This window comes from Bubalus bubalis, chromosome 21, assembly GCF_019923935.1.
Source record: "Bubalus bubalis isolate 160015118507 breed Murrah chromosome 21, NDDB_SH_1, whole genome shotgun sequence".
Classification (NCBI taxonomy): Eukaryota; Metazoa; Chordata; class Mammalia; order Artiodactyla; family Bovidae; genus Bubalus; species Bubalus bubalis.
The window spans coordinates 52,737,392-52,751,702 of NC_059177.1; the positions used below are offsets into that span (position 1 = coordinate 52,737,392).

General features: G+C 44.6%; 1 protein-coding gene across 2 annotated transcripts in view; it reads left to right on the top strand.

The window, feature by feature from the left end:
- The first annotated feature begins 1,995 nt into the window (after window positions 1-1,995).
- The window catches only part of LRRC2 (leucine rich repeat containing 2), a 40,425-nt gene continuing 28,109 nt past the window's right edge, over window positions 1,996-14,311 (top strand). The window contains exons 1-2 of one of the 2 annotated variants that reach the window (XM_006071561.3): window positions 1,996-2,140; window positions 11,994-12,137. In XM_006071561.3, coding sequence (XP_006071623.1) covers window positions 12,013-12,137 — 125 coding nt within the window. In that variant the 5' untranslated portion in view covers window positions 1,996-2,140; window positions 11,994-12,012. Of the gene's footprint in view, window positions 2,160-11,993; window positions 12,138-14,311 lie in introns of both variants that reach the window. The other variant, XM_006071560.3, reaches the window with a different exon arrangement.

Consider the following 14,311-nt stretch of genomic DNA (forward strand, 5'->3'; position numbering starts at 1 on the left):
AGCACCACTAATTGAAAAGATCATTCCTATAATACTGATCTATCAGGTTATTTCATTAGCAATCAGTTGTTCATGTGTTTGTGTGAAGTGGTTTTTTTTCTTTTCTAATGCCTTATTCTCTCTTCTTATACCAATATCGTTCTGTCTTTAATACTGTAGCTTTATACTTTATAATTAAAAAGTCCTTGATATTCAGCATAGTAAGTTATCTCCCTTCCATACTTCAGCTTATAGCAACTATTCTTGATCTTTTACATTTCCAATTAATTTTTAGAACATTTTATAAATTTCTAAAAATTTCTGCCAGGATTTTGATAAAAGCACATTGATCCTTTAGAATTACTATCTGTGTCATATTGAGTCTTCCAGTCTATGAAGATCTGTTTAGGTGCTGTTTAATTTCTTTAAAAAGTTTTTTATTAACAATTTCTATATAGAGATATTATAGAGTTTTGTTGGATCATTCCTAAATATTTATTCTTTTAATGTTAAAGTGAATGGTATCCTTTACTTCCATTTTTGTGGCACTAATTTTTATATTGATCTTGTATCCAATGCTCTTAAGAAATTTACTTATTATATTAGCTAGCACTGCCATAATAAATACCACAGACCAAGGGTCTTAAACAACAGAACTTTATTTTCTCACAGTTCTGGGGACTAGAAGTCCAAGATAAGATATTACGAGGTTTGATTTCTTCTGAGTCCTCTCTTCTTGGTATGCACATGGCCATCTTTTTGCTGTGTCTCCCAGAAATTTTACAAACTAAGAAATATGACTGATATGAGAGGTCAGATCATCAGTGATTATTTCATTATTATTTTTCATAACCCTCAGTTTTTTTGATTCATTGCATTAACCACAGTTTACCATTGGATATTTAAATGCTTATTTAGAGGACACTCTTCCAACAAACTGTGACATTCCAAAGGGCAAGATCCTGTTTAATTCACTACCAAATCCTTAATACCAAACATATTTCCAGGAATATAGTAGGCACTTAATAAATATTTGGTAAATTAATAGATGAATCCCTGTGGAAGAAAATAAGTATGTATGAGAGATTTCTTTCAGTTAGTTTTATGATTGTAATTTCCACTTTTGGTAATGATAGAAAAGGTAAATCAAATCTGCAGAAAACAATTAGAAAGTTGGACAAAATAATTTTGAAAATCTGGCTTAATAATCAGTAGATCACTTGGATTCAGTAACTAGTGCAGCCTTCCTGAACCCAGGGCGTTGAGCTCAGGCAGGACTGAGTGACTATGTCAATGTCAACTTAGTATACCATTTAAATGGTAGCTTAATTAAAATGCCAATAAATAGAAAATGTTCCATATAGAAAATAGTCCCTCAGAAATAAAACTTTTCTAATTAGAGTTCTTATGTATATACTAGACAAAGGTGTTTTGCTGTTTTAGGGTGAAGTGTATGAGGAACTGGTGCCATGAAGAGGCACTGAGAGAGGTTGTCTTGGACATGATTACTGCTTATTAAGTGACTATCACATGGTCCCAATGTTGGATATTAGGAAAACTTTGCCAAATTAGTAAAATCTCTAGACAGAACCTAAAATCACATATGTTTTAGGAAATTAATTTCTTAATTAAGAAAAAAATGTACCGTGAAACCAAGATTTTAGACATCTGTTGCTTCAAATACTGGGGCGGGGTAGAGGGGGAACCAGCCCTTACATTTCCTTGGTCATATGGCTTTCTTATCTTGCTTTTTGTTTGGTTCCTAGTTTGGCGGGCTAAGAACACGGCACCCTTGGCCTTCTCTGGCCTGTTTTGTTGAACATGCTTCAGGATTTCCAATGTCAAAAGGCCCGGCCGCCTGCAGGGAGGTGCAGATAATCCCGGGTTGTAGGGCTCAGATTGGCCGGCTCCTCGGCTGCCCTGTGCCAAACCCTCCCCTCCCAAGTCTGTTTTGTCTCATGCCGGGCTGAGTCACATAGAATAGATAGATAGTTTATCAGCACATGTCCTACAGATCATATTATCAGCTTACAAATATAGCCCGTTAGCGCACAGGCGGGCAGGCTCCCGTGGTCGGAGCGTTTCCGGCCGCAGCGTGCGGCTGCTGCGGTGTCAACAGGCAGGCTCGGATTCCGCTCAGAGAGCCGCGGCAGGGGCTCAGGTTCGCAGCGTGGTCACGGGTAGGTGGGCGTAGGGGGGTCAGTGCGCGGCAGCTCCTGAACCTGGGGGGATCTGTGCGGAAAGCGAGGGAGGGGGTGTGTGGCACCTGCGGAGGTGGGGGGCAGTGCCTCCTTGTTTATGTCTGTTCCTGCTGTGCCAAGGCTTGAACGTGGATGCAGGCAAAAGATTCCGCATCTATATGCGTTTTAGGGCAGGGCCTGGAATTGAAGGAGAGCCTGTGGGCGGGCCTGTCCAAGGCGCGGGTCTGTTGGCACCGGCTCCACACATTCCTGTTCCTGCTTAGTGAGTTACTCCCAGCGTCACCGTTGTACCCAAGGGTGAACTCAAAGCCTGCTGATCCAAAGTGCTGTCCAGGGGAGATAAATCATCTTTGTTTGTGCTGCTTAAGTGCCGGGGAGGGGATGATCAAGTGGCCGGGGAAGTCTGTCCTGCAGGAGAGGCTGGGGATGAGGGTGGGAAAGTGACTGGAAACCCAGAGAATTGCCTAGTTTTGTAAGCAGTTCCACTGTCCTGGTGGCTCTTCTAATGACCAGATCCTCTCTGTTAACTCAGAGGCTGGATGTTCTCCCAAAGAACCTTCATGGCCGATAGAGAAAAATCCCCAGATGCTCGTGTATTTTATCTCTTATGCTTATCTTATGTTTAATTGGGAACAATGTGTGTCTTAATTTCTTCTTTTCTTTAAATAACTGACAGCTTTTTGAGCTTTACTAGGTGCCAGGTACTGTCTTAAGCACTTGACACAAATGATCACTCGTGATCCTCCCACTAATCCTGTAGGCTCAGTGCTGCTGTTACAGCGTGTCCGCATGAGAACACCGGGGTTCAGAGAGGTTAGCGAACCGCCTCGGATGCAGGACTCCAGCCCTGCAGGCTGACTCTGAGACCGTCCTCTCGATCCTGCCTGGAGCCTCTGCCTCCCATGGCCAGATTTTCTAGCCTAAAAAAATTACCATAAAATAATGGGTGTCCCCTGGGGGGGAACTCTGATCAAGGGACATAAAATGTGACTTAATTTAGAATTTGTCTGCAATAGTGTGACTGTTGCGACTGACCTCGCTTGAAGATTTAGCCACTATTTCCCCCACTGTTTCTATCAGAAAACTCACTCTGTGTGCCAACTCTGGGGTCCAGGCCTTATGTGAGGATGGGAAAGAACTAAAGACCCTCGTCTGCCATGTTATTCTCCCACTGTGCCTTGGTGTCTCGGGAAGTTCCTGTTGATTATAGTCATTCCCTTGGATCCAGCAAGGCTGATGATAGGTGTTTTCTGCACACGGAGAATACACCTGGAAAAACACTATGGAAGGCCTGGTGCCGGTCAGTCCAAGGGAATGAGGGTCCCTGGAGGCTCTGAGGCGCAGGTGGGGAGGAGGCAAGCCAGCCCTCTCTCCCTGTGTCTGGTCCAGGTGACCCCTGACACCTTCTCCCTCCTCCCCTATTTGCTACTGTCCCCCCTCCCAGCCTCACAGAGGCAGCATCAAGACTGGCTTGGAACCTGAATTGTGGGGTTAGTTGAGTCTCCTCCCAGACTCCCCCAGATCCTCTCCACTCTAAATTCTCTGAGATGAAGCCCTGCCGCCTTCCAGCCCAGTCTGTCATTTGACCAAGAGTGAGAAGACTGGGTGACCCATAAGCCTCCCCTCCTACCTGGAACCCTGTCCTGTGACTCTAAGTGGACACTAGAGTTCTGGGCCAAAGGACATGTTCTTCCATCACCCTCTGGCTCCGGATAGCGGACGATTCTGTAAAGTGGTTCTGATATACCTGACTTGGGGAGGGAGCACGGAAAACCATTCAACTAAACCCAGAAGAATAGTCCTTTCCGCTCTCTCACAGTCCCTGTGGGACTATCCGCCCTCCTCCCAACGTACTTCAGGATATCCATCCCCTTCTGGCTCCCACAGCAGCTCCTTCAGTCTCTGTTGTCGAATCCACACGCCACACTGATATGTATCCCTTTAAACATCTGTTCATCCCTCCAGATTGAGAGCTCAGAGGCAAAGACGTCCATCTTTCTGCATTTAATGAGTGTCCCTAAATGTCAGTTATTTAGGGTTCCTGGGAATCAACAAGCAGAAATACACACCAAGTAAACAGGCTGCATAGCCGGGGTTTCTGTGTCGAGATTCAGAAGCAGGAGCCTGACGCCTGGAGCCCTCTCTAGTTCCTGTGTCTGTTACTGTGTCTGTGACTTAACGTCAAGGGCTGACTTGAAGGGTCAGGCTCTGAGCCCCAGTCTGGAGCCCCTCGGTGGCAGCTCCTGTCAGTAAACCATGTTTCTGTCCATCGACAGGCAGATAAAGTATAATTGAACAAATGGTCGAATGATTCAACTTGTATAATATGCTGTGAAGTAAGTAAGGAACAGTCTGAGAGACAGAACAGCAGGGGGCTCTGCCTTAGACAAAGAGGCCATGCTAATGAGAGAACAGCAGAAGCTGAGTCCAAGGGTGTAGGGGTTGGGGGAGTTGTTTGGATGGGGGAAACGTCTAGGCAGAGGGAGCTGCGTGTGCCGTCTGAGGGGGGACGAGGCAGGGGGTGGACGAGGCAGGGGGTGGACAGGCTCTGTAGAGGAGAGCAGAGGGGGCGAGTGGGGGTTATGGCTGAGGGAAGGTCACGCCAGGGTCTTATTGGGCCCTGTGAGGAGCTGGGATCTCCCTCTCAGCCCAAAGGGAAGTCTCTGGAGGACTTGGGCCAGGTGGCAGCATGGTCTGGTTCTCCTCAGATGGTGATGCCTACCATTGTATAGCAAATGGATTGGACGCGGGTAAGTAGGAAGTCAGGAGACCAGCTGTGAGGCTTTTGCACAACTGGGGCCAGATGTGGCATGGATTGGTGGTGAGAAACGCGTACCCTCTAAGACCTACAGGATAGATTGGATGTGTGAATGAGTGTGTGTGTTTGTGTGTGTGTGTACGTCTTCATAGTGGGTGATCAGGGTGAGGAAACAGAGTAAAGAAATGACCTCCAGATAAATATGAAGTCATTGTCAAGCTGGGGAATTAAGGCAGCCAGGGATGGATAGATTCTAGATGAGTAAGTTTGGACGGAATCATGTTTCTTTTGAGATATGTGTGAGAAGTGGGTATGTCAAGGAAGCATAGACACCAAATGTCACTATAAATTAAGACTAATTTTTATAAGTTCCTCCTTTTTACTATTTTACCATTTATTTATTGCTGCATAAAAATTATCCCAACGTTTAAAAGGATAAACATTTGTTTTCCCATACTTTTGAAGGGTCCAAAACCAGGAGTGCCTTAGCTGAATGATTCTGGCTCAGGGTCTCTCATGAAGTCTAGATTTTGGCCAGGGCTACGGTCATCTGAAGGCTTGACGGAGGCTTGAGGATTTGCTGCTAAGACAGCTTCCACTCACATGGCTGTTGGCAGGAGTCCTCAATTTCTCTCACGAAATTTCTCACACGGAATTTCTCTATACGGCTGCTTGACCACCCTCGGGACATGGTGGCTGGCTTTCCCCAGAGTGAGTGAACTGAGAGAGAGGGTGATAACTCATCTCAGAAGTCACACACCATCACTTTTACCACATTATAGTCATTAGAAGTGAGTCCATAAGTCCAGCCCAAGGTCAAGGAGAGAGGAATTAAGCTCTAGCTTTTTAAAGAGAAGAAAGTCGACGCATTTGTGCGTGTAATTTAGAGCTCTCACATCCACTAGAACTTTGTGTCCAGGAAAAACAAAGCCATTCAGGGAGCAGAGAGGAGGCTGATTTAGGAACAGGGGAGCAGGTGCCACTCAGTCAGCAGCCTGGGGGAATGAAAGCTGCTCTCTCTTATTGTTCACGAAAGCTGGGGTTGGCAAAGGATCACCCACAGGCTGGGCATAGGGGCACTGCCAGGGCAGCGTGAGCCATGGAGACCAAACCGGAGTAACGCCTTTTGTTCCCGTTCCCCCTAGACTCTCAGCACCTGTCTACCTGGCCAGCCATATCTCAGTGCTGCCCAGGGCCCACACTGGTTGCCATTCACATATTTGAGACTCTGCTGCTGGCAACTGCCAGGCCCCAAGCAGTCGACTCTCTGCTCGAGAGTTGGTGAGTTAGCGTGTCACTGACCTTCAGCCTGCTGTCCAGCTTGAGATGAGTGGGAGGGGAGGACACACAGGCATCACTGGGGCAGAGAGCAAAGCTGACTATAGCGGGTGCCCCCTCCTCTGCCCCATGCTCATGGCCTGCCAAGCCTTTTCCTCTTGGGTCTGTTGCTCGCTCTGGTCCTGAGAATGTGTCCAGTGGGCAGCAACTGGGCGGAAGCATAGATGCGAGCTCGTTGCTTGGGCAGGCCCATGCCAGACAAACAGGAAGACCAGGCATTTTCCCTTTTGTTATATAAGTACTTTCATAAAATATTTACTATCTTGCCTTTTACTAAAAGTTTGCTGATCTTGCAGTAAAGCAAATGGTTTTTCCAAGGGAAAAAAAATGTGTTTCCACTGTGAATCCAACCTTTGAGCATCTCTGAAGGTTGACCTTGTCACTCAGGGCCTGAAACACTGGAGGGGAACCTGACCACACTTTGTACCTGTGTCCTTTTCTGTCATAGTGAGGGACACAGTGGATCCCTCCCCTCTCACAGTCCCAAGTATTTTCTTCTCTGGAAGGTGCTCTGTGGTTGTAGACCCTATGGCTAAATCTAGGGAGACTTGTTCTCATGAGTCTGTGCTCACCTTGTGAAGCCAGATCTCCAGCAGAGAACCAGCATGAGAGTCCTCTTGGAACCATGAATCCTTGCTGTTAAGTTCACTGTGGGCCCAGCCTAAAGCTCTGCATTCTTATGCTGCCTCAGGAGAGTCTCCTTGGTTGTAGTGTTTTCTCTGAGAGGTTAATGTTTTCTTTGTGTTCAGGGTTTGCCGACTGGACCCTGAAGAGGTTAATTTTTCTCTGCTGCTATGGTATAGTATTGCTGTTGTTCAGTCGCTCAGAAGTGTCCGACTCTTTGCAACCCCATGGACTGTAGCCCGCCAGGCTCCTCTGTCCATGAGTTTCTCCAGGCAAGAATACTGGAGTAGGTTACCATTTCCTTCTCCAGGGATATTCCCGACCTAGGAATAGTGGATTCTTTACCACTGAGCCACCCAGGAAACCTTTGGTGTAATATACTTTGGTGATATTTCTATAGCTCTACAGAAAATTAATGCTTAGAAAATTGCATTTTATGTAATTACCTGAAAGAGTGGACTGAATGGAGGTCATGGTACAAAGAAGAGATTAGCTTTGTGAATTTGCCAGGGGACTCTCATTCCCCCCCAGGCTGCTAAGCAAGAGGCTCCTGCGTCCGTCCTTTAATCTGCCTCCTCTCTGGCTCCCCCATCCCTACTCTGGCTCCCCCATCCCTACCCTGGCTCCAAATGGCTTTTTATCCCTGGATGGAATGACTCATGGGCTCTTGTCTTAAAACCACTTTCCCAGTCTCAGCCCCACCCATAGGGCTATGACCTCCTGGGTTAAGGTCAAACCTGTCCAATTGTCTAGGGGCCCCTGGACTTCAGCCTGTCCTGCACAGGGTGCCAGCAGCTGGGCTGGACCTGGGACTCAGGAGCTGGTGTTCCTCCGCTTCCCAGGATCTCTGCTTCTTACAGTGTGGATCCCCAGCATACACAGTCACCACTTACTGTTCTTAGAGTTTCTAGTTTTCATTATGCACATTTGTAAGCGGAACATCTGACAGGCAAAACTTTGACTTAAATCCTGGCACATTCAGAACCCCCTTAGTTGAAGGATAGTACCTCTTTTTCTGCTTGGCAGAAAATGAAAATAAGTAACGTGGTTAGATGACAATCAGGATAGACACTTTCCCACCAAAATACTGAGACTAATGTTGGTTTAGTGAAAAGTGTTAGTCACTCAGTTGTATCCAACTCTTTGTGACCACATGAACTGTAGCCCACCAAGCTCCTCTGTTCATGGACTTCTCCAGACAAGAATAATGGAGTGGGTTGGCCATTCTCTTCTCCAAGGAATCTTCCTAACCTAGGGACTGAATCTGGGTCTCCCGCATCGCAGGCAGATTCTTTACTGTCCGAGCCACTAGGGTTATAACTATTTAAAAATATAACACAAAGGCATCAAGAAGAGGCAATCTCTGTAATTCAGGGACTTTAATTACATATCTCTAAATGCATAGAAATTAGTGTACAGATCTGGTTACTTTTTGTGGATTTACTGACCTAAGAAAATTAAAGAAATACCACAAAAGAATCAGAACCACGACTGGCTGATCTAGAACACACACCCTGGACAGCAGGCGAGTCTTCCAGCTTTGGTTATTCTTGGATGACTGGCTGTCTACACTACTCAAAAGCAGTTCACTTTACTTTGGCCTTCTGGTTTGCTTTTATTTGTAGACTTGGATTGTGTACAGAGATTTCCTCAAAGAAACTAGGCTGCCTGATTCTTTCTCTTTTAACAAGTATTCTCCATTACTGGCTATAGTCTTTAATTTCTTGTTTTCAGGCTGATGCTTGGCATTCCTTTATGAAAGCTTTTTTTTTTTTTGTCAAAAGTCAAAGCCTTAAGACTTTTTCAGCTTAAGGGAATTCCCTAGTGGTCTAGTGGTTAGGATTCTGTGCTTTCACTGCAGAAGATGTGGGTTCAATCCCTGGTTGGGGAACTAAGATACCACAAGCCACGAGGTGTGGCTCTAAAAAAACAAAAGTGATCCTGAGCTACAGGTAACAGAGTAAGGAAAGTGGTGAAAGGAAAATTAAATACAGAGTTTTCTGGTTTGGAGTAAGATGGAACTGCCTGAGTCAGCAGGGAAGCCCAAGATGGAGCAAGCACACTTAACCCATCCCTCCCCCTAAATGCAGCTTTAAAACCTGGACACACTGCACAGAACAGCAATATGAAGTCCCTGGAAAGTAAACAGTTGCAAGAGAAGAAGGGAAGGACACCAGAATTCAAAGTAGCACAGAACCTGTGGTCTCTTCCCCATTTTTCCCCCTCAAGTATTCCCCAGCCTGGACTCAAGGCAGCCTGAAACCCAGAATTAAAGACAAAGTACTTAATTTTGCTCCAGGAGTGAGAATGGGGCTCCTAATGCTCAGAGACTGGGGAGTAAATCCCTCTCTTTTACCTTTTTCTTTTCTCCTCTCTCTCATGCCTCAGCCCGCATAGGATTGTGTAGCAGGAGCTGTGAAGGGTGTTGGGAAAGATGGGTAGTGGAGGATGTCAGTCACCCAGACTATGAGAGGATCCTTTCTTTCTGATCGGAGAAACTGTGGTCCCCAGAGGGTGGAGGGAGCGCTCATTGAGTTTCCGCTCTCACTGTCCTCCTGCTGCTGGAACCAGTACACTTGTAGGACATGCACAGTGAAGCAGGGTAGCTAAAGTCTCAGGTCTCCCACCAGAGGACTGAAAAGGGAGCCCCAGGAATCTGGAAGGACCAGAGAGACATAAAGAGGGAGGGGCTGTGGAGAACAATTCTGAAAGGTTGCTTATGAACTCCTGGGCTCATCCCCGAGCTGCACCTCTTCGGATCTGACCCTAAACAGCATGTCCAAGTCTGTTAGAACTGACCACCAGGATGGACCAGCAGACCGTCCCAGGTGGCCACCAGGTGGCGCCCGTGGAGCAGCTGAATAGTGCTGCCGAGTCAAGAGGGATCTGTTGTGTGACTCACAACCTCAGGGGACAGGTTGGAATTCGAGGTCTGAACCCAACCGAACTGATCACCTGCTGTGTGAGCTATCACCTTATTGCCTCTCAGCTCAGACTGCATCCTTCAATGTGTGAATTCCGTGGTGTACGATGGAATTCCTCTAAGTATTTGTCCTCTGAAGTGAACATCATGTTAACCTTTCTCCGGAGAGGACACTGCAGGGACCGTGTAGTAGGAAGAGTGAAGTGAAGTCGCTCAGTCGTGTCCGACTCTTTGCGACCCCATGGACAGTAGCCTACCAGGCTCTGCCGTCCACGGGATTTCCCAGGCAAGAATACTGGAGTCTGCTGCCATTTCCTGCTCCAGGGGATCTTTTCAACCCAGGGATCGAACCCGGGTCTCCTGCATTGCAGTCAGCTGCTTTACCGTCTGAGCCACCAAGGAAGAGGTTTCCTGCTTTTCTCGTGGTGGGTGGCCTACAAGACGAGAGGAAGCTTTTTGCAAATCATACATCTGGCAAAGAACCAGTATCTGGAATATGTAAAGAATGGCCACAACTCAGCAGTAAAAAGACAAACAGCCCAATTTAAAAAATGAGCAGGGAGTCTGAATAGCCATTTCTCCTGAGAAGGTATACAAATGGCCAATAAGCACATAAAAAGATGTTCAGCATCATTAGCTGTCAGGGAAATGCAAACCACAAGACTCCCTTCACACCCACTGCGATGGCTGTAATACCAAGGGAGATATTAACCATGTCAGCGAGTATGTGGAGCTACTGGGATGCTTAGACACTGCAGATGGGAATGTAAAATGGTGCAAGTGCTTTGGAAAATAGCCTGGCAGTTCCTGAAAAAGTTAAACATAGAATTGACATAGGACTCTCCAGTTCTACTCCTGGGTATTTACCCAAGAGAACTGAAAACATGTCCACACAAAAACTTACATCATTTGCACCTTTGTCAAAAATTTCCTTTAGGTAAAAGGGAGACAAAAGACAGTCCCAGATGTCAGAAAGGAAAGAAGGGAATCAGTTGAGGTCAGTATTTTCAGCTCTTCAGACTAAACTCATGGACCTCAGATGTTCAGCTGCATAAACATAAGCCAATTTTCCCACTCATGTTGGCAAGCCATTTGTGGAGAGCACACACTTGAGGCAGAAGAGGAAATATTTGGTTTCGTATCCTCACTGACTGCTATTTAAAAAGTGTCTGGAATTGGAACGGAGAATATTCACAGCCATACTATTTGCCAACTGATGCTCTGTTATTTTGCAGATCAGGAAATGGATTTAGCCAGATTTCAATGCTGTAGGTAAGGGAAGTTTAAAACAATATCTAGAAACTTGTGTTACTTCAATAAGGAAGAAAGTATGCCTTAATGGAATGAATATTGAAATGTACCTTGATCTTTTTTTTTTTTTTTTTTTTGCAGTGAGCAAATAATCACTTAAACAGTAAAGATGAGGTGGGAAAATAAAAAGAGGAGAGAAATGTCACTGAGTGGGCTGAGAGTGAGACAACCTGGGTGCAAATATTTTATTCACTTTCATTCTTTCATTTACTCACTTATTCTTTCAATAAATATTTATGGAGAGCCTACTATGTGCCAGGTAGTGATGACCAAGATGTACCTGAGTCTGAATTTTCTTGCATTTAGAAAACCACATAAACAGAGATCAGCAGCTTTTGAGGGTTCATGTCATAGGAAAAACCTATAGGACAAATGCCCAGGCTGTGTGGCTAGTCCTAGGCAGGAAAATGCTCAGTGGGGTTTGGTACAATGCTTGGTTTGTTACTTAATGGTGGTTGGTGTTTAGCCTCAGATAACTGGCATGTGTGTTTTAATTAATTCATCAGACTTATCTTTGAGCATGTTACAATGTATTTGGAAGATCAGATTCCAATAAATTTAATAGAATGTAGAACCATGAAGCTTGAGGAATACCAAGGGGCTTTGGGAACCCATGTTTCAGCTGAGGGGTAAAGAGATAAGTGTGACGTTCTAGAGGAGATGACCTCAGTTGAGTGCTGAATTTTGACTTACAGACAAGAATCCTCTCAGACCTTAAGGACATTAGAAACTGCCATTCTGGAAGCAACAGGGCATTTCATCATTAGTGATAAAATTGATTCACTCATATTTTAAAGTTCAAGTTAAAACTATTTTCTTCTCTGTGTGTATGAAGCTGACATATATGTTTCTTAAACAGGTAATTTCATGCTTCCAAAATGGGACATAAAGTGGTCGTATTCGACATTTCCGTCGTCAGAGCCTTGTGGGAAACTCGTGTCAAGAAGCACAAAGCCTGGCAGAAGAAGGAGGCAGAAAGGCTTGAGAAAAGCGCTTTGGAAAAGTACGTGTTCTCTGTACTTGCCTTGCACTGTCTTCAGCGAATAGGGAGGCTGCAGTTATGCTGTGGAGGGGGTGCCTCTCCTCAGATTTCTCCCTGTCAGTGACATGTGCTCAGTGGACTTCAGAATCTGTTGCCCACAATGAACGTTCGATTCCTATAACAGTAACACGCATAGCTATAAGGACCCACACGCATTGCAGGCCATGCTAGCCATGGAAAGACAGCAGTGACACGATAAATGTCTCCATAGTGACTCCTGAGAAGACTGCTCACCTCACCTCAGCAGGCTGTCTGATGCTCTCCCCCTGTGTGGCCACGGGAGGGCTGCTGTCTGTCCTGCACTCAGCTCTCCCCTGTTGAGCTGAACACTAGATAAGGCTCATTGCGTCGATGCCTTTTTTACCTGGATTGCAATGATATGGTTTGACTGCTATCACACACTTATGAAGTATGAGTAAAAGAGAGTTATTGTGTATGTGAAAACTAAGTTGAGTGCTTTGGAAAAACTATGTATGTGATCAGTATGAATCACACAATTGAATTAACAAGACGGATACAAGTACAGTGAGCTAGAAAGTTTGCACATTCAGGTGGCTTTGCACATCTGTAATTTTTACTCCTTGTGAAGAAACTCAAACTAGAAGTCTTGGATGGTGTGTTATGGGTGTGGTTTATATAGCAAAGGCAGAGTGGGATTCTGATTGCAGATCCATTCTCAAAGGCGGTCCATGACAGCCATATCAAGTTGGCAAGTGGTGACATATGTTGATGCTTTAGGATAAAATCAAAACGTGAAGGATGTGAATGTCTCTTTATTCTTGGTTCTCCACTTCTCTGAACTATTTTGACCAAACAAATACCTATTCTGATCATGCTGGATAATGAAGCTGCTACGTGTAAACATCACTGTGAGGGGCTCTGTTACCTCACTTCATGGTGTTTCATTTTGTAACTGTGTTTGTCCCAACACTTCAACGTTATAAGTAGAGATAAAATACAGAACATCATTCTACATGAATGAAACTCAGTCATTTACAGGGAGAGCTAGAGATGTTATTGTTAGGCTCTAAGTGAGGAATTTTTCATCCAATGAGGCTATTGCCATCTAGGCTAAGACTGTGGGCTCATTGCCTAAGGAAAGAGTTTTTATTTGCACATTTACTGATTTAATTAATAGAGTCCTAATGACATTATTTTGTATGTTTATATTGTATTTGAAATTCTACCAAGATTGACTCAAGGGGGAGATTATTCAGTTACATGAGTGATAGAGTATAAAGACAGTGACATTTTATTTATGTTAGCTACTCTCAAGGAAGAGAATGGCATTGTAAAAGTAGTTTATAGTCTCATTGTGACTTTCCTCTCATTAGGTTTCAAAGGGACTAAGACATAAACATTTGAAAAAGAAATCCAAAGAAGATTAAGTATTTAAATATTTTTAAAGTCGCATATCTGATTTCCTTTTTTTCTCTGTTCTATGTTGACTACCGAGATACGTGAAATAGTCATATCAATTTGTAATTTGTGATATAGGAAAGATGTATTGGGTAGGACTGAATGGGTATCTTTTCACTGCATTGCCAGAATCTACTTTCAGGTTCAGCCTAAGAAATGAAGAAGGAAAAATTAGAAACATTAGTCTGAAAAGTGCTCAGTGCATAGAAGGCCTCGCTGTGGCTGTGCTGTTGGCTGTGAAATTTCTGGAGGGCTTCTTCTGTTAGTTCAACCAGTATCTTGTATCTAGGGTCTGGCCTGAATCCCTAAATGCTATTAGAGCTAGAGCTACAGGCAAATATTTAAGTTCATTTTTATCAGATGGTATTAAAATATTTAAATTATACTGAAAAACTAATAATGAAAAGCAAATCACCCCAACCCCTGCTAGTATTTCCCAGAGGAGTCCACTTCTAACTTTTTTCAGCATTTTCTTCTGGTATTAAGTTCCTATCTCTCCATGTGCTGGTATTTTTAAATGTATGTTTTATTACATTGTTTGGTGCAGTGGTAAAGAATGTGGGTTTGATCTCTGGGTTGGGAAGATCCTCTGGAGTCAGAAATGGCAACCCACTCCAGTATTCTTGCTTGGAAAACTCCATGGACAGAAGAGTCTGGCAAGCTATAGTCCATGGGGTCACAAAGAGTTGGAGATGACTGAGCACGCACGACATTAT